Consider the following 19,841-nt stretch of genomic DNA (forward strand, 5'->3'; position numbering starts at 1 on the left):
ATCTGCATTACGTATTTTGGTGCTGGATAGAGAGAATATACCACATAAAACAGATGAAGGTATAGAAACATAGCATTACTGACTTCAACATAACTTTCCACATATTTTGACATTTTAAACAATTTTCAAGGACTATCTGTTGTCCTAAACACTATATTCTAGATATCATTTTCATAATATGCCACGTTTATACATCATTTTAGACATCAATGATACAATACCATGACTGATCATCTTGTCATTGTTGAAAATTGTTGGTGGATTATCAATTTTTCATAACTTTCCAGGACTCAATTTTAGTTTAAAATACTTTTCCAAGACTTTCCAGGAAGCTTTAAAATTCAAGGACTTTCGAAGACTTTCCGGGTGTATATGGACCCTGCATATATAATATTGCAAAAAAATTAATTTTGTAAAGGCCACATGAAAACTGTTTTTTTCTGTAAGTAAAAAATGTATTTTGCCTTTCTTAACATTTGGAAACTATAATATTTTATTTATAGATATTTAATAGTTATCCATATTTACATTTTACAACATATTTTAGTCATCATTTGTTAGTGAACACTGACAGTTGTTAGAAAGGCTGGGCATGTTATGTGTTTGAACAGTACAGGTTGGGAGATTGTTTTAGGAATTAGATTCATGCAGAAAGGATGAGATCAGATTGGTTAGATTGAAGACTTGAAGACAAAGTATAAGAGTTGTGCATAGATTTGGCATGGTGTTATGAGTCTCAGGCTGACTTTCACTGATGCTTTTAATACACAGCATACATATTTGATAATGATGCTTGCTGTCCAATGGATGATGGAGAACTGTTACAGTTAGTTTACGGTTGTTCCATAATTATATTTTTTGCAATTTATTGAAAGTTTGGATGTTATGCTAAACCCGAAATTGGAGTTGAAGATTCACTGATAAAAAGTTATCGATGGACAAATCACAAGTTCTTGAAATTTTAAAAATCAACATCTTGTCTTTCCCCAGTAAAATCATCAAGAAAATGCATTCTTCTTTATCAGTACAGGAGACAATTTCAAATAGCAGTGAAACTGGTGTAGGTACCCACATCAACATGACACAAATGTCATGGTGTGATAAGCGTTTGTTGAGGTTCAGATTTGCATAGTCTGGAGGTAGGAGTTAACCCTTTCACCCCCAGTTCCCTGTGTACAGGTCCAATTTTACCATACAAAACAATGGATTTGGGACAAACCATGGTGGTGAAAGGGTTAAAACAGGTGATCAGTCAAATTTGGGTGTAGACTGGAGAATCTGTCATATGCAGGCATTCCTAGTTTCGCAAAGGCAGCAGCGCCCCTGTACAATGGGTTGGGTGGAGCTTTGTTGTCATAATTATAAGAAACAGAATACAAGTTTGGGAGTAGTGCAGATACAAACAGTTCAGTGCCTTGTGCAAACACTCTTGTGTGCTTGAAATTTTAAACGACCATGAGCCGCTGTTAGTATTTGGTTTGTCTGTTGATTTCACACAGTGTGTAGTGATGTTGAACTTGAAAAGATTCAAGGTTTACCTTGTTGATTGCACACCTCTAGCATTGTCAACAAGGAAAAAAAAAAGATGAAAAGATGGTGGAAACAAAAAAGAGATTGTCGATCAAGTAGTCGTGAAGTTTTGGCAAAGCAATCATCTACAGGTATCAATATTAGACAGGTTCCCTGCAAAGTTCCAGTGCTGACTGTACTGTACTTATGCATGGCCCCTCCACAAACAGTGGCTTATGAGTGGGGTCAGGCAGAGAGCATGATCACATGTATTTTTGGTGAAGATTGGTTGACAAAAATGTTTACAGCATTTTCAGATGACAAAGAAGAATAAAGTTACGGATATCCTGGAAATTCAGGGAATTTGAAAGAAAACAAAACCCAAAAGGTGATCAGGGACTAAAACAGAATGATAACTTTCCTGAAAATCATGCTGACCAAGCTTTGTACAGTCCTGTCCCAGTCAGAGTTTAATTTGCCATACCTTGGTAAAATCTGTCAACACAGCATAGCCAGCAGTAGAATAGAACAGGTAACCCCACTAAATACTAATCATTATTTGCTGTTACAAAGCCAGCACAAGCACTGGTAGGTACGTTGCAATTCAGGGTTATAAAGCAGTGTTATTTTATTACGTTTTATTTTGTTAATAATTATGTGTGTGTGGTAACATCTAGTCTTAAGCTGAAACTACAATGTGTGAGAGTTTGCTCTTCTCATCAGTTTTCTTCAGGAGACTTTTTCATGAATAAAATGTTAAAATAATGGTAGAGCATAGTATGTGTTCCCTGCTGTGGTGATGCCCTTTTTTTCACAGAGTAATTTACAAGCAAAACTGAAGGGACTTTTGTCTCTCTATGAACTTTGTGAAAGGACAGATCTCTGAACTTCATGTAGTGTTCTCACTGGGTAAAGAGTGAATGATATTACTCACCTCTTGTTCTCTTTAGCACGTGTGTATTCTAAGACCACTTCACAGAAATGCTTGCCCATGGCTTCAAAGTCCTTCGTGGTGAAGTGACGCGGAGGATCAGTACTGTGAAGTCAAAACCAAACAGGGCAATTTTATATGAATGTAATTAATGGTACTACCATATAAAATTATCACAGCAATCCAAATTACATGAGCTTTATCTAGTATCATTATCATGCCTTGGAAGAGAGGGTAAATCAACATAATTCTAAAACTAAAAATGTGTGTATTTCATGGCTTCACAAACCAATGGATGATTTTTTGTTTGTGTTAATATCCCTGGAACACATATTCCTAGATTTGGTATACCTACTGTTCTACACATGTTGGTATCGTGTCGTTTCGTGACTTTTTTCCCCATTGATCATTTTTTACTGTAATATTGTGAAGACCATGCTCTTTTAAATGTTTAATTGTGAACTCATTGACCCAAATGATAGTGATATGGTCAAAGGTCAACAATTGCTAATTAAAATATCATTTGCATATTTAAATGATGCTAATTATTAATTCCTTTGTAACTCTGATCATAAAATTAAACAGCTGAACATGAAAACCAACTCAAAGTATTCATCAGCCTTGCCTTCTTTTCCAGATAAAAATATATTCAAACAAATGTCCAGGCACTGACACATACATCTACGATTCAGTGCAGCTTGAATGAATAAGGAACACTGATAGTACTTTTCAGATTAAACTAATTCCATCATGATGACATTTATACTCCTCTAGACTGTGAAAGTGATCACGCACCTGACCAAGTTTTTGCTGCCACAGAATGTGGCTTCCATGGTGAAGCTGTTCATGATTCCCATCTGTCTCCACATGACAACTCGTCCCGTTGATTCCTTGCATTTCTTCACTTGGAACTTGCAACCTCGGAATGAAAACTTGTCAGGTGCCTTGGAAGAAACAGAGGAAGACGGGAAGTCATTTCATGCAGATAACTATTGTTCTCTGAACCCTAAAAGGGATTTTGATACACCACTGACTCAAAACCATTTCCCTTGCACTGTCCTCTTGTACTAAAGATGATTTTGTTCAGTACGCACATTGATATCAGGCAAACTCAAGGAAATTTCAGGATACTCTTAATTTGACTCTCATGGGTCACAAGTCTAGTATAAAGTAAGATTGCACACTGCTATTACTTTCTCATGGATATGCTGATATTCAACCAATGTCTCTATCTGTAGATTTACATGTATTACATTTTTATGTAAATACAGCATACTGTACATGTTTCCCTAATGAGCGAGAATGGTTGACAGTGCTCAGTATATGCATGCAGTAATTGTCTGATTTGGTCAGAGGGCTACAAGCATTATATTGCTGCTTCAGCCAAGAACAATGGAATGGGTGTTTTCATGAAGATATGTTTTGCGATAATGATATCATACCGGTATATGTAACTTTTACCCCTTAAGAAACCATTGTTCATGTTACCCCATATGTACCACCAGTATTATGTGAAGATATAACTTCGCTGGCATTGTCCAGCTGTCAAAGTATTGATAATCAAACATGGTGCCAATATTTACAGCATTCAAGGTATACAGAGTTCCGTTTACGCAAAAATCGTGCGTATTTACGCATTGAAATTGACTCCCTACGCATTTTTTTCATCGTTATGGGTTTTCTATACGCAAAGGATAACATCGGAAGCACTCCCCACGACTGAGCTTAGGCGACAACCAGGCGAAATTTGTTGCAACACATTTCTGTCAATCACTCATTTTGTGTGGAAAGTTTCGGATTCTCCGGTCGTTGTCTGAAAAATCGGCATCGTAGTCCGCACGTTATCATGTCAGCTATGCCTATGAATTACGTTGCTAATTTTCAGGAGAGCGATAGTTTCTGAAAGTGAGTGATTGACAGAAATGTTGCGACAAATTATATAAATGCCAACCGTGCACGATCATCACGTCTCGCTGTTCCCAAATTTTGATCAAGCACACATGCAGCATGGCGTCGAAGCAGACAAATCTGTTTTCTTTCGACTTTGCTCTACGAGTCCGTGAAAAAAATGATTCATCGGTAGAGCTCGTCGGAATCCCGATAAATTTTGAACACTGCAGAAGTGTCTGGATGGTAACTGGTCGTTCAGGCACCAAGTCGTTTCGGCCCAAGTCGTTTCGGCCTCTCAATTTCCGGCCCAAGTCACTTCGGCACCGCAACCCAAGACGTTTCGGCATCTGTGTTTCGATTTTTTCAAACTATTTAGTAATTGACTGATCCGTCATATTCGTAAGCGTGACCTTTGCGTTCTGACCAGTACTTTATGTGCATTTTGTGTGAATTTTGCCGTGCTGTTTCGTCACCGCTTTCAAACTTTTGCCGTGTCGGCGGCTATTGATATCGATAAACTTGTGTCACAGATTTGAAAATGATATGAAGTTTTTTCTTATGGTCTCTTCCCATGTTCTCACAAAGATTAAAGCATGTACGTGAATGTTAGTTGACACTATACTTTTTAGTGCTTTGATTTGTAACATTACGCTCCAGCACTAGTTCCCACAGGTAGCCTTCAGCGTGCCGAAACATCTTGGTTGCGGTGCCAAAACGACTTGGGGCCTGAAATTGGAAGGCCGAAAAGTCTTGGGCCGAAACGACTTGGTGCCGAAACGTCCAGAAACCGTCTGGATAAGCTGCCATAACTCTAACTTTTGGGTTGCCCGATGTGTTTTGACGGTCGCATGTATACCCTTCGCTGTTACGTTTCAACATTGTTCAAGTTGTTCGTTAAACTGTTTTCATTAAAATAATGTTACATCGTACAATCCGAATATGTAGTGTAGGTTTATTCAACGGCACATTGTATTTTGCAGTCAGTTTTTTCATCAATCGAAAGCGGAAGTGAAATTACGCACTCAAATCCAGCCATTACGCAATTTTAGCAGACTAATGCGTATGCCGTACGCGAGGAGAAAAAAGTCACCGCGAACACTGGTATAGTCAAGGAGTTATCAGTGTAGCATTACAACTCTGAGTGGTCCCTATGATAGTTGAACCATTGTAAAAGTAACCAAAAGGGGTGTCAGGAGGGTAGGATTGGATTGGGGTTACATTTTGAACTTTGGTCACTCACTTTGACAGAGAGAATCCATGGGAACAGTCTCTCTTGAAGGAAGATAGCTGCACTGTTTTCTCCATCTTTAGTCTGTGTGTTACAGCCATAGATGAAGACATTGTGTTTGCGACTGTGCCCATGCAGGTCACAATATACAACCAACTGTTCAGAGAAAAATAAAGCAAAAACAAAATTGACTGCAATTGTAATTTTCCCTGGTGTTCTTTGAGTATTACATCGTAATGATTTCTACTTGCTATTAAAATATTGTCACTACAAAACAAAGACATGTATCTCAGCTATTTCAAAATTTTACTCTGAATGAAACAATAATTGACAATGTGCAATAAACCAGGTCCATTATTGATGACACTGCAGTTTGTCAGAATGTTGGTTAAACAGATGTCTTTACCATGGTATGTACATGTACACTAAATATCAACAGAGGATTGAACAACAAATATAAACAATTCCCCATCATATCAACACAAGGCAAATTTCATTAAACAAAATACAAAGATTTTAACACCAGACAGCACTGTCCTAGAACTACATCAATCCACCAGTATCTCAACATTTTAAAGCAGGACCATTCTCATTTGCAGAATTTGAGGTATCCACGGTGTGGCCCACATGAAAACACCAGAACAAAACAAATATCACAACTCCTTTTTTACCTCATGTTCCCTGGAAAACTCTTCCATCATATTTTTCGTATGCCAGATTGTTGGGAAGGATTCCTTCCTGGGATGCCTGTAATTCCTATTGAGATCCCTGGCAGCCAATGAACATCTGTAATTACCCACTATGACACCATCTGGATTTAGCATGGGTACTATCTTGAACACAAAATTCTTCCTCAGGTCCTGTTGATGAAGGATAGTGAGAGTAAATCCTGGTAATCTGTATATTATCATTTGATTTTTCTGGCACATAACTTTCCATCACTTTTAGTGAAAACATCCAGCTGGTATATGTTTTACATTGAAGGAATAATGCATTCTTGAGAAAAGCAAAACTGACACTATAATGTGCCTGTGCTTACGATATCATCACACAGTTCTATAGCGATGAAATTTTGATTGGAAGAAATTGCAAATGTTGCATTTTCATAGACAAGTTTAAAATGGGTCGATTTTCTCTCTTCTCTGATGAAATGAAATGGTGTGATCCAAACCTCAAATTGCAAGTTTGACCCCTTTACCAAAATGGTCTGGCCCAATCACACTCTTTCAAAATAGTAAACTTGGACCTCTAAATAGGTAAATGGGAGTAACAGGGTACAGAATTCTCAAACTGTACATTGTATAACTTGCAAACAATGACAGTAAAAGTGACAGTCTTCTTGATGACATACCTTTGCCTGTAAGTCATTGCTTGTCAGGAAATCCAGCAAGCCTTTCATCATCCAACTTGAGTTAGTCTCTCCAGGATGTACTCTGGCTGATACCACTACTCCTTTCTTCTGTTCGTGTTTGTTCTTGTCTGTGTGAAAAAAATCAAAACCAAACCGACAAAATATTTTATTAAATTCACAAGTAATTCTGCCATATTTCCTATAACTTAACTTACAGATAATCTTCATGTTAGAAATTTGCCACCGCTGTTTGTATTGGTTTGTTTGGTCTAGAAGATTTCACGATTTGAGATTTAATATGTAGAGCACTGCATTGCTGACCAATCAGTGGCAAACCAAATGGGGTCATGGGTCAATAGTGACCAATCAGCATGATTCTGCAGTTAATCAGAATACCTATGATGGTTTCAACAATCAAACACGCAACATCATGTCAAAATGAACACAACAATTCTAATCAAAAGAGAGATGTATCAAAGGTAGGCTTTATTCTGTAAATATGGTACTTCTTTGTTGATATCATAACTTGATTGTGAAATGTTAAATAGTAGAATTAGCATATATATGACATTTACAATCTTTTGCCACCGATCACGGTGTAAGAGACAAAACTACATTACCTTCAGGGGCAGAGACAGTGACAAGAAAGCAGCTATTTCCAGCCCTGGTTTCACAAAGCACTTCTCTCTTGATGTACTTCTTCCTGTCAGGGTCAGTTATGAGATGATCCAAGTGTTCCTTGAGATCAGTAAATGTGTATGGGTAACAGTGGGCAAGATAACAGGTGTCATTTTCATGAGGAAATTCCTGTCAAAGAAGAAAGTCAAAAGTATGATTCTTAAACATGGTATACATAACACAATTTTTGAGAAGCTGTAACATGGTTCAATGGTGAAAATTGGGCAAAGAAGATATTCATCAAAACATTGAGCATTTTGATAAGATGTTGTGAACATTTGCAGATGGCATGAATACAGATTTGAAGGTGCAGTCTTAAACTTTTGTTGTCATAGACTGCATTAAGCAAAGGCTATTTACTTCACATGAGTTTTGGTTTTGAAAAATTGTCATGATAAAGATGCACACCAATGAGTTAAAAATTTGTGTCAATTTCAAGTTCATACGTCCTTCTTGTAATTCACTTTGCTGATTAGCAGTATATCATTCATTTTGTTAAAAAAGCAAGAATAATTGATATGTAATGCTATCTGGATATCTTGACAGTCAAATACCAATTTGTGAAAAACACACGACAGCCCTTTCAGATACTGTCATTGGAAAGCACAATTATCTTTACCCAATCATCTGCAGTAACCTCTTTCACAAAAGTCAAAATTTGAGTGGATTCCAAATTTTCCCTTCAATCATCTTCTCTTTTGAAAACTACAAATTGTTTTTAGAAAACAAAAGATTGCTGATTGTATTTTGCAGGGCTTTTCCATTTTGTCTACTTATAGGTAAATGTTGTTACTAAATAATAATTATTGTATTTTTTGTCCTATTTCAACATCCCAGTTAGCTTTAACATTCCTTTTGATGAGAAAGGGGATTGCTATTCTCAAACTTTACCATTTGCCATTCCAGTACATAGTAGACCATCTCTGGATGCAGCAATGGATTCCTCGTTAAATTGTAATTCCTGGAATAACTGATGTGATGTCCAGTTCTTATCCAGCCACTGTTGTCTTCCTGAGCGTTCTTTTCTGAGTATAAAAGTGGCCTCATACCTGAGTACAGAAAATACAAACAGTTTTACCATCAGATGTGTATTTCAATAATCAGGTTGTCTTGATATTCAAAGTTTTATCAGAGAAAAACACCACAATCATGAGATGCGGAGTACAAATGGTAGATGCAGGTAACTGAGCTTTTTTATCATCCAAAAAACCTTACATCCCCCATTCGATATAAGTGGGTTTATCCAAACCCAATGTAACAGTACAGCAAAACCAAATTTACTATAATAGTTACAGGGATGTAATATTTACAATGAAAAATAATAAAACATCCAATTTCCACTAATATTCTACATTTTTCAGTAGAGGCTCGCTGATATGTCCCAGCGTTAATTTATTTCTAATTCTGTCAAAATGTTCATTCTTTTCATCAATTTTACTTGAACCTACGTTTTGATTATAATATTGGTCCAGTACATGTCAAAAATTGGATCAGTAGATTGTTTAAATGCCAACGGAGGTCAAAGGTTGCCAAACCGTGCAACAGGTTGTCTGCAGGCGTCGGAAAACCAGCCCGTTATTTTCATTCGAAAAAGGCTATGGTTTTCCTGCCATAGATTGCCAGTAGTTGTAAACAATAGTCTGGAACTTGTGGAGAGAAAATGGGGGTCACTTTGGCCCAGTATAGGGCGAAAATTGGTATTTTTGGTGGCGGCGACCCTGCTCGGGCGAACAAAGACAAGATCAACGACAACGTGTATGCAAATCTTCAATGGAATGACACGAAGGTGAGCCTTGCGATTCGGATTTGCTTCTTGGTATTATTGACTATTGGCAATATTGAAGTGAACCCAGGACCCCGAGCAAAACCCTCTGCAGATAGCCCAGTAACCAAAGAGGATGTGGAATGTATTATGTATAAACTTGATGAATTGTCAAAAGATTCGAAAGAAATCAAAGCAAAATTTGACAGATTGGAGAAGCGCATGGACAACATTGAAGATACATTGAATAGCATAGAAGAGCAAAGTAATGAACACTCAGTCAGACTAGATAAGTTGGAGCAAGCTACAGACAAACACGAACTGAAAAGTCTAAAAGAGGAATTAACACAGACAAGAAAAGATCTGAAAAAACAACGCAAAGAAAACGATGAACTCAGCAACAGAACACGAAGATGTAATTTAGTGTTCTATGGCGTGGAACAAGAAACTGCAAGCGAAGACTGGGAAGCTTCAGAAAACAAAATTAAAGAAGTAATTCGAGACAAGCTGGATATCGATAAAGGCATGTCATTTGAACGAGTGCATCGTATTACCAATGCTCCACTTGTACGTGGCTTCCGTCCAATTGTTGCCATGTTCACATACTTCAAGGACAAGCAACAAGTATTGAGCAGTGCGTTCAAATTGAAAGGGTCAACAATTTCCATCGATGAAGATTTTGCACCACGTACAAGAGCTATAAGGAGAAAACTATTTTCACTGAGACGTGATTTGTTAAGTAAGGACAAGACTGCAAAAGCAAGAGTGTATTATGACAAGTTGGTAGTAACATCAGAAAGGAGCGGTCGCCAAGTTTACACATACGACGATATAGAAGAAAAAGTTGTGGAGATTTCTGCGAGACAGCACTCCCGAGAACAAGAAGAAAGACAAAGATATAGCCCATAGGACATTGGCCTGCAAAAGGCTACAATACACCTTCTTCAAAAAAGGATGTACACCGTTCCCCATTATACGACAATGAGTTTATTTCTTTTATCAGAAAGTATGATATAATTTGCTTGGTCGAAACTTGGGCAACAAAAATAGGTGCCTTTTCTCTAGATGATTATATTTGCTTTGAATCGATTCGACAGTTAAATTTCCAAAGAGGACGCCCAAGTGGTGGCGTTATTTGCTTTGTGAAACGACACTTGTTGAATTATGTTAAACAGCTCAAAAATGAGCTGTGTTCAAGTGACATTTTATGGCTTAAATTAGATGAACCAAATAAGCCAATTATACTTGGTATTGTCTATATCACCCCACAAGGCTCATCGCAATATTCCAATGACGATGTTTTTACTCATATCGAAAATGATATGATTTCCTTCCGGAGCCAGTTGGATGATTGTCAATTTCTGTTGTTGGGGGACTTTAATGCAAGAACAGGTGGCTTAGATGAACGCATTACACTTGACAATATCGATTACCTGCCTATTGATGTAGATAATTATGCAAGTGAGAGCATAGAAACATGCAGAAAGAATTGTGATAACGAATGCAATGTGTATGGTAAGCACCTGGTGGATTTATGCAAATCAACTTCCTTATGCATTGTCAATGGGAGAGCGGATGGCGACCCAGTTGGAGATTTTACATGCATGTCAGGAGCTGGTCAAAGTGTCGTGGATTACGCCATTGTTTCCACATCAATGTTTGAAAACATTCTTGATTTTAGAATTGGCAATCGCATTGACTCGGATCATTTCCCTTTGGAAATGATAGTTGATGTAAATATCGTAAAAACTAAGAGCACTGACTTGGCAAACCTTGATGATAAATGTGATAAAATTGAAAAGGGATTGCAATTCACAAAGTACGAAGACGAAGCTATTGACCTTTGTTTGAAAATATTCGACACTAAAATACTCCCGATCTTGAATTATGCATGTGAGATCTGGGGACATGTAGAAGGGCAAAACGTAGAAAGGGTTCATGTCAAATTTTGTAAGAGACTTTTAAGACAGAAAAATTGTGTCGTAGATGTTGCGGCCAGGGGTGAACTTGAAGAACTACACTTAGATCAAAGAGATTGCCCAAAATGTTAAAATATTGGTTGAAGCTTTTAAAAATGAAATCGAATAGGTATCTTTACCATGCATATTGTTTGCAATATGAAATGGCAGAGCAAGGTAAATCATGTTGGGCAACAGCTTTCAAAAATGTACTTTTTTCTTATGGCTTTGCTGAGTGTTGGTTCAACCAAGGAGTGGGCAACGAACAGGCGTTTCTATTTTTGTTCAAACAACGCTGCACAGACATTGAAATGCAAAATTGGCATGGCCTTGTAAACAGTTACAGTCGACTTGCAACATATTCATTATTTAAAACGTCGCTTTCCATAGAAAAGTATTTGTGTATTCGAATGAAATCAATTTTCAAAACTGTATTTACTTCATTCCGAATTTCAGCGCACAATTTAAATATCGAGAAAGGTAGACGTTGTAGAAGTGCAAGAGAAGAAGAGTTTGTTCATGCGACAACGAAACAATTGAGGATGAATTCCACTTTTTACTAGTGTGCCCCTTGAATAAGGAACTCAGGGAAAAATATATTCCTGCTTACTACCAAGTAATACCAAGTATAGACAAATTTGTACAATTGCTAAGCACAGATAAGGCAGATGTTATCCGTAATATGAGTAGATTTATATTTTATGCTTTTGAAGCACGAAAGGAGGCGAATGTCTAATTTGTGTGTACCTTTGACCAAATGTATTTTTTGAATTTATATCATAACACATAGGGCCGGTGGCCTGAAGTGAAATAAAGATTACTACTAATTAAATGCCAACTCTTATCATTCTTTAAAGATTTCATGTAAAATAATAGAATCGTAGATTTTTTAGCAACTGCACACATTTTTCCTACCGTCTTTCACTGTTCTCATTGTCAGCCATATAACGTCATTTGCTGAGCAATCTTTTCCACTGAAACGTGTTTAACCCTTGAGTGCAGTAATATTTTTCCACCAAAATTTTAAGAACAGTTTACCAGTTTTGCAAATTTTCCTGTGATTTTCTTGATAATTTTGGACCAAATATTTTATTCACTACAGTTTTTTATCAAAATTTTGGTTAAAACCTTGGAAAAAATTTACTAGAGCATATTTTATAAAGTTGACAAAAATTGACTTTGGCACTCAAGGAGTTAAGATGAACTCTACCACTCACCATGATTATAGAGACTGTCTCTCTTGAGTAAATTGACGATATTGAACTTGTAAGTAACGCCTGGAACGACGCGTTGAACCCTGAAGTAGAACCACTGGGTGTGTCTGTTCGTGTACAAGTCAGTTTTCAGCACCAACTCGTATTCAAACTGGCCTCTGAGAAAGGGAAAAACAATCCATGGGAGGAGATCATGAGCTCTAAATCCAGTATTGAGAATGTCATTTGAAGGTAAATGTAAGACAAGAAATCTCATAAGCTGATTGAAATGTTTTGAGTGTGTTCCCAGTTGCTACTGACAACTGGGACATACATATCAACTTTGTCATTTAACGGCTAAAACTCTGACCAAAAGGCTAGTGCACTGACAGTAGTCTTGAAACAAGATTACGGTATCTCAAGAGGGATTTGTTTGTTGTTTCAAAGAAAACGTCTGTATAGACCGTTGGAATGCTGATTATATTCTAAAATATCATTTTGTGTAGTGATGTCTGAACATTAAATGCATGAAATGCCACAGATATACTGAAATAATCATTAATGGTATAGAAAGAATTGACTGATCAAGTTGCCTGGATGTTACATTTTTCAGAAAAGTGAGGTCCGTATTCTCAAATTTACGATCTTGCACACTTCCATGTGTGCGCACATCTTATAAAAATAGCGCCAATGGCACTTGATCACAACTGGCACATTGTGAAACTACTCATAATTAATGAGGTACAATATGTGGCGTCATGCGGTGTCCCATCATACCATATATGAAGGGTGTAGCACTTGTGGTTACTGAGTTATGGACAAATATGTATATTTCAGGTGAAATGTCACTGAGGTCATGTGACATTTTGCCAAAAAAATTGAATTGCTAAGTCATCCCTATATACCAAAAATCAGACCTAGCTCTATTGGCTCGCTCAAAATTAGATATGCACATAATTAATGAGGTACAATATGTGGCGTCATAAGGTGTCCCATCATACCATATATGAAGGGTGTAGCACTTGTGGTTACTGAGTTATGGACAAATATGTATATTTGAGGTCAAAGGTCACCAAGGTCACGGGAGATTTTGTCAAAATATTTGATATATCTGCCTGAACGGAGGGACATGACCCAATCTATAAGGCCCTGGACTTCATCCATGGGGACTAAAAACTGTGTCACTGAATCCTTTTTGCAATATGAATATGATGAGAAACTAAATTTATATTTTACTTGGCCTTCCTTATACATGGGATTTTATAGACAGCTGACTTATACATGGTAGTCTATGGTGGTGTAAACTAAAAAGTCCTCTAACATGGCCAAATTTGATCGCATTGTGAAACAAATCGACGTGCATCTGTATGGGGTAGGGTACTATCCTTGTGCACAGTTTGAAAGAAATTGACCAGGGCATGTCTGAGATATCTGCGTGAACAGACGGACGGATGCACACACGGACGAGGACGACACACACGGACATGACCAAACCTATAAGTCCCCCGGACGGTGTCCGTGGGGACTAATTAGACAGACACGAAGTCAATGAGCAACATACAGCTGAAAGACTATTTTTCACATTGCGATTTTAAGCCCATTTTGATGAGAAAAGGGACATGTATATGTATATGGAGAAAACAGCAGAAGACATATTTGTAAATTGTTTGTTAAGTGACAATCATATATGCATCTCTTGAAATTTTGTGGTTATAAGGTATAACAGTAGTGTAAGAATAATGAGGTTAGAATAAGTTAGTAAAGCTAAGTTGACAGTAATTAAGATTACAAAATTATACACTAAGCTGAGGAAATCTGAATGAAATAAATGTTGAAAAGTAGCAAAGTCATGGTCATCTTTTGTCTAATACCTTGTGTAAGTTCATGAACTTTACATAAATCTTGCTATAGATTTGTTGCTAATGGGCAATAACTGTGTTTCAGATCATTTGAGAGCAATCCATCCATGACAGGTTTAAATTGTAATATACTTCTATTCAAAGGAGAGAAACTTCTCAAATAATTTTTTCCCTGTAATTTCCTGTGAGAACACATGGACATGCTTAGGACTCTATGCTGGTGCCACCTTGATAACTTAACCTACAACTTGTAACGTCATTGTCTAACCTGTTCACCCTAATTTCCAGTAGACAGGTCCACACTCACCATTGATAACAATGGGTTGGGCCATACCATGGTAGTGAAAGACTGTAACATGTGAGGTCGTGGATACTTAATCTCAGGAATGTCAAAGTCTGTATATTGACTCAAGGATGTTTACATAACAAATGCTTAGGGTCATCTCAAAAGTGAGAATCTAAACTATGAAATATGTTTTTTTTTTATTGCTTTTGATACCCAAAAGAGCATAGAAATCTCTTATACTTGAATCAGCCATCCTGCATATTTCTAACATTCATCAAAACCTCATTTCTGTTCCACAACTCATAAAAGAGTCCACAATGCAGGATTGGTGTACATTCCAAAACTACATATATGAAAGACCCCTAAAATCAATTAGTTAAAAAGGGGGGTTAGAAATTTCCCAAAACTATATAACCTCCGCTCCGTTTGGCTCCATTTTTCCGAATTGGAACCTTGGAACCAGTCTATGTATCGGTACCAAATATCAACGCAGTCTGTTCAGCAGTTTTTGACTTTTGTCGTTTACGGAAATGGACGACATCAAACACCGGTTGAAACCACCTCTATATCACAACTTCCAGTTGTGATAAAAAGTGCCCTAGGAATAGATATTGAACACTAAAAGTTTTACAATACTCTTCAGGTCCTTGTTTGTGTGGGCTCATTTTGAAGATTGCGAAGTAGATGAAGATGGAGTAATAGAGTTAACACAGAGATTGCTGCCATTTTGAATTTCAAATCCTGGTTTAGGTGACTTGTTTCTCTGGTACAAAACATTGCAAAGTTACCTGGACCATCAAAGAGGATAGTTTGAAAGTTTCTGCAAAAGTTTAAATCTTTCTATTTTGGGCACATACTACCTTAAGTCTAAAATGACAAGAAATGTAACGAACGTGATAAGAGGTGACTTTGCATCTTGCACCCTATCAAACTGTAATATTGGTACATCAAATTAGTTTCATGAACACGGTCAGACAGTAAGTCTAAAATAGGGTGAACAGGTTCAAGACACAGGACTTTTGGATAAAACATAATATGGCTTACATTCTTCGAGCTTGTCTGAGATTTCCTGATTCAAACCGTGACTCAAACATCAAACTGGGAGCGCAGCCCTCGGGAACGTCGTGCGGCACGCTGCCTTTGGTCGTCCTCTCTGAGTCGAACACCGATATGACCCTGTCCCATCGTCTGGAATATCTAGTCTTCTGATTATGGATGGTTTGACCATGATGAGGCACTGTACAGAAAGGAAAACTCCAGATTTAGCTTTACATGGCCAGGAAATGTCTTTATTGCATGATTGAGGAATGGGTGAAGACAGAGCTTGATCATGGCTATTACAATTATTGCACCTTGGGAATGGTGAAAAATACATGAATCTAGGTAGCAAATAAGTATAAAGTAGTTGACAAAACAGCCTGATATTTGTTAATTTCAAACAATACTGTTGTCACACAACAGAAAACATAACTATGTACAAAATTGTTATATAAATGTAGTGACTTTAAAACCTCCAAACCAGAATCAATAGTTTTTCTAGTCGTACGTGATATAGCAGCATGTCTACCAGACATGTTTTTCAGAACACTGCAATTGTGTGTGAAAAATAACGTTAAGTGAAGCAACAAATTTGTAATTTGTGCAATGTCAAAATCATGCACAGGGGAATGATAGCCTCTATGTTAAATGTCAGAGAACATCCAATGTAGTTATTCATTCATTCAGTAATTCACTTCTAACATTGATATTCATTATTTCAATAACGATTGACAGACAAACAATTCAACTGTGAACCCAACACTTTCACTCTAGCAACTGTGTGCTCAAATTTAAGTAAAAAAAATTGTACTAAAAATACATGCATACATACACCAACACTTTTAAATGAGCATCTTTTACATACAATCACACACATACATGTCAGCATACAATATTCATTTGAAGAAACAAAATCATTCAACTACACCATAAGAATCTGGGTACAACGTCAAATGCACACATACAGAACACACAAAACTGCACTCATAGAAACATAGGAAATACAGAGTCACAATGCATTGTCATTCAATAATTCATCCCGAGACGAGAGTTGATTACTCAACACACTTACAAGGAAATCTTTATGCAAGAAGTGCAAGCGAAAATACAGCAGTCTGAGTTTTCAGTAAAGCTTTATTGATCTGAGTGATAACACAGAAAGGATATCAAATACATTTCTAGGGCATGTCACTACATGTACATATTTCAAAATGCGGATATTATAAATGATACGTCTGTCTGTTGCTGAAACAATATATGATCATTTACGATGTGGAAAAAACTCAGATATGACATCTTTACTTTTATAATGTTCAAACTAGACTGTCAATGAGTACAAATGTTGACATCGAAATCATGATGATATATTCTCATTTACAAAATGGGTCACAAACAAAAGTTAATCTCCTACTGGAAAAAAGTACACTGGGGTCGGTAATGATTATAATTCTTGTATGTTATTTATTTTCCTTTTTATCAAGACTATATATTTAGGACACTAGCTTTTACCAATCCAAGCAAAATTAAGTGTATGTAAACAATGGCTTCTCTAGAGCAACATTATTCACTTTGGGTGGGTTAGAATCAGTGTTTACATGCACTGCACACACAATGTCCTGAAAAAACTTCTGTGTCGCCATAGAGAGTAGGAATGCCTGATAAATAAAGGCAAACAGATTTGACCACCTGGAATAATTCATGTCCAACATAATGGTGATTGTAGCAAAGTTCAACACTAGCCGGCAATCAAAGTTTTATCGCGGTGACTTGGCTACCATGGCAATGCCGCGAAACCTTTTTAATCGTGGAGTGGCGGTCCAACAGTTTTAATTAACGTTGTATTGGGCATATTAATCCTCTACGGCAGTGATTCATTGACAATCCTGAGGGCAAGTCAAGGAGGGGCAATTAATATGGAGGAATTATAGGTGAATTGTTTGAGTCCATTGGAAGAGCTGAGCAACACTGCCAGTATTGGCAAGATAACGTCTTTGATCTAGGTACACTAGGCAGGCAATTATAAAAAATTTAATCAGTTTCATCAGAAGTATGCACACCAGAATATCATTTCTGGACTGATAATATATTGAGACAAGAAACAGATATTAATCTACACACACCTGCACGGCTGAGCAAATACGTGTATGAAGATTGCACTTAATTGAAAATTTTGTAACAGCAACTTTCTGTATCTTGAAGTGATTTAATTTCCAGCTGGATATTACATGTTCAAAGAATGCGATATCTCTACACTGTATGACTGCGCTGTCATTTATTTGGGCAACGAATCGCGCAAACGTATCGCATCTGCATCGTGTTAGAATTGCTGTGTCATGCAGCCTTATAAATTCAGCAACATTGCAGACGAACATATGTCTACAATGTAACATGTACATTATTCAGATTTCAATATCGTTACACTTTTTCCAACTCACCTGCGTTTGACAATGGTTCTGGTTGCTTGGGCTCATGGCCATGGATATGACTCGGCGTCGCGAACAGTGGCCCGATATAATGCGGGGGCCAGTACGGTCCATGCGGCCACATGCGATAGTCACAGTCGCATTTCCTCTTCTCAGGTAATGTGTAGCAGTGTTCATGATCGCATGCACATGGGGTCCGTCCACGAGGAATGTTCTGAGCTACTGTTGAAGTGCTCGATAAGTCGATTTGTGGAAACATTATTGCACTTTGGAATTATTTTGGCAGATATGATGAAAAAAGATTCAAATTAATCGAACTTGGCAGTCAAATGCTTTCATGGTCATATATGTGACTTGATCCTCAAAGCGTCCTTTGGATTTGACGGAGGGTTAGACAAGGCTCTGTGCCTGTATCCATCTTGTTTTGGCACTAACAGATTCCAAATCAACGGCAATGATCTTGTATAAACACAGGCATCACGGCAGCATTGATCGCAGTATGTACACATTCCTGAACTGGTGATTCCGCCCTTTGGGCATAATTCCATTGATGTCCTGTCTGTGTTACAAGTTCAAAAGCCTATTCATCCGCTGCACTCATGTTTTTTTACGTCCATACTATGGCCTGCTGGGGTTGCACTGCTACTCCGAAACAATTCATGAAATTTATGATGAAATTGCAATGTTGTGGTCATGAAAGCACGGTGACGGCTGTCGGCCCGATTTCCAATCCAATCTATATCCGAGTCTGCCCAGAAACCAAAGAATGTAAAATCTCCATGAACAAGGCATAATATTATTCTGTGGATCCCCTTGAAACTAGTACAGCACACAGACCTGTTTAAGCAGACAGATCTGTTGAGATCCACATTCAAAACTGATCCCTAACACGTACGTCTGCCTTTCAGAATTTCCAGACTCCAATAAACTTTTCTTTCGGCACAAAATGTTAGTCTAGACTTGAGAATTAGACTGAGAATGGGTTTACTTTTTCGTTACTTATTTGTCTATCTGCCGTCAAATCAATGAATGTAGTGGTAATAATGGTAAGATTTACTGCAGATTTTAGCAAAATAAACAGCCTACTACATTATTACTCTGCTAATATTTATATGAGGTAATGGAAGAAATTGTTCACAATTAATATTTACACTTTCTGTATATTATGTTATTTGTTGCACATTTTTTTTTAAGTGGTGTCAAATCAATACCAATTGTTTTAAAACTTTGCTGGTGGTAGAATTTTTGATGTGGTGTTACATGTAGTGTAATGCATGAGAAATTCTGACTTAAGGTAAAGCTTTGACATTTAATTGATCACTGTACAGCCAGTTTACGTTATGTTTTTACAACTTTACGTTTCATTTTAGTTATGATTGGCTAAATCTGAATTCTGTTACTTTCATGTAGCTTGCAGAAGTTTTAAATTCCTTTTTCACCTAGAAAAACTGAAATTTTAAAACTACTAATGATACAAAATTTAACTAAAACACCAAGAGAGATATCTTGTCTATTAAGAGTGTGCTATGAGCAATATATCATAAATGAAAATCAGTTGGAGTACAACTGTAAGAAAACGTCTTGCCTATGATTTTGAACTTGAAATTTATCAAGATGATATCAATATAACCATAAGAACAAACTGGATCCGGAAAGAACTTTTTTGCTCTGACATTTCCAGTATCAAGCAGCACCTTCAAATAATTCCACTTGACTGGAAGATTTGTGTCTACCA

General features: G+C 37.1%; 1 protein-coding gene across 9 annotated transcripts in view; it reads right to left on the reverse strand.

Moving 5' to 3' along the window:
• Positions 1 to 19,841, reverse strand: part of LOC139115677 (uncharacterized) — a 107,434-nt gene that overhangs the window by 27,581 nt on the left and 60,012 nt on the right. For all 9 annotated transcript variants that reach the window (XM_070677974.1, XM_070677972.1, XM_070677973.1 and 6 more), the window contains 10 exons: positions 15,690 to 15,882; positions 12,525 to 12,679; positions 8,479 to 8,636; positions 7,530 to 7,716; positions 6,910 to 7,037; positions 6,230 to 6,418; positions 5,571 to 5,714; positions 3,236 to 3,384; positions 2,444 to 2,545; positions 1,539 to 1,556 (listed from right to left, as the gene is read on the reverse strand). In XM_070677974.1, the coding sequence (XP_070534075.1) occupies positions 1,539 to 1,556; positions 2,444 to 2,545; positions 3,236 to 3,384; positions 5,571 to 5,714; positions 6,230 to 6,418; positions 6,910 to 7,037; positions 7,530 to 7,716; positions 8,479 to 8,636; positions 12,525 to 12,679; positions 15,690 to 15,882 (1,423 nt within the window). The remainder of the gene's footprint in view (positions 1 to 1,538; positions 1,557 to 2,443; positions 2,546 to 3,235; positions 3,385 to 5,570; positions 5,715 to 6,229; positions 6,419 to 6,909; positions 7,038 to 7,529; positions 7,717 to 8,478; positions 8,637 to 12,524; positions 12,680 to 15,689; positions 15,883 to 19,841) is intronic.

The sequence above is a fragment of the Ptychodera flava genome, chromosome 17 (genome assembly GCF_041260155.1).
Source record: "Ptychodera flava strain L36383 chromosome 17, AS_Pfla_20210202, whole genome shotgun sequence".
NCBI classification, from domain to species: Eukaryota; Metazoa; Hemichordata; class Enteropneusta; family Ptychoderidae; genus Ptychodera; species Ptychodera flava.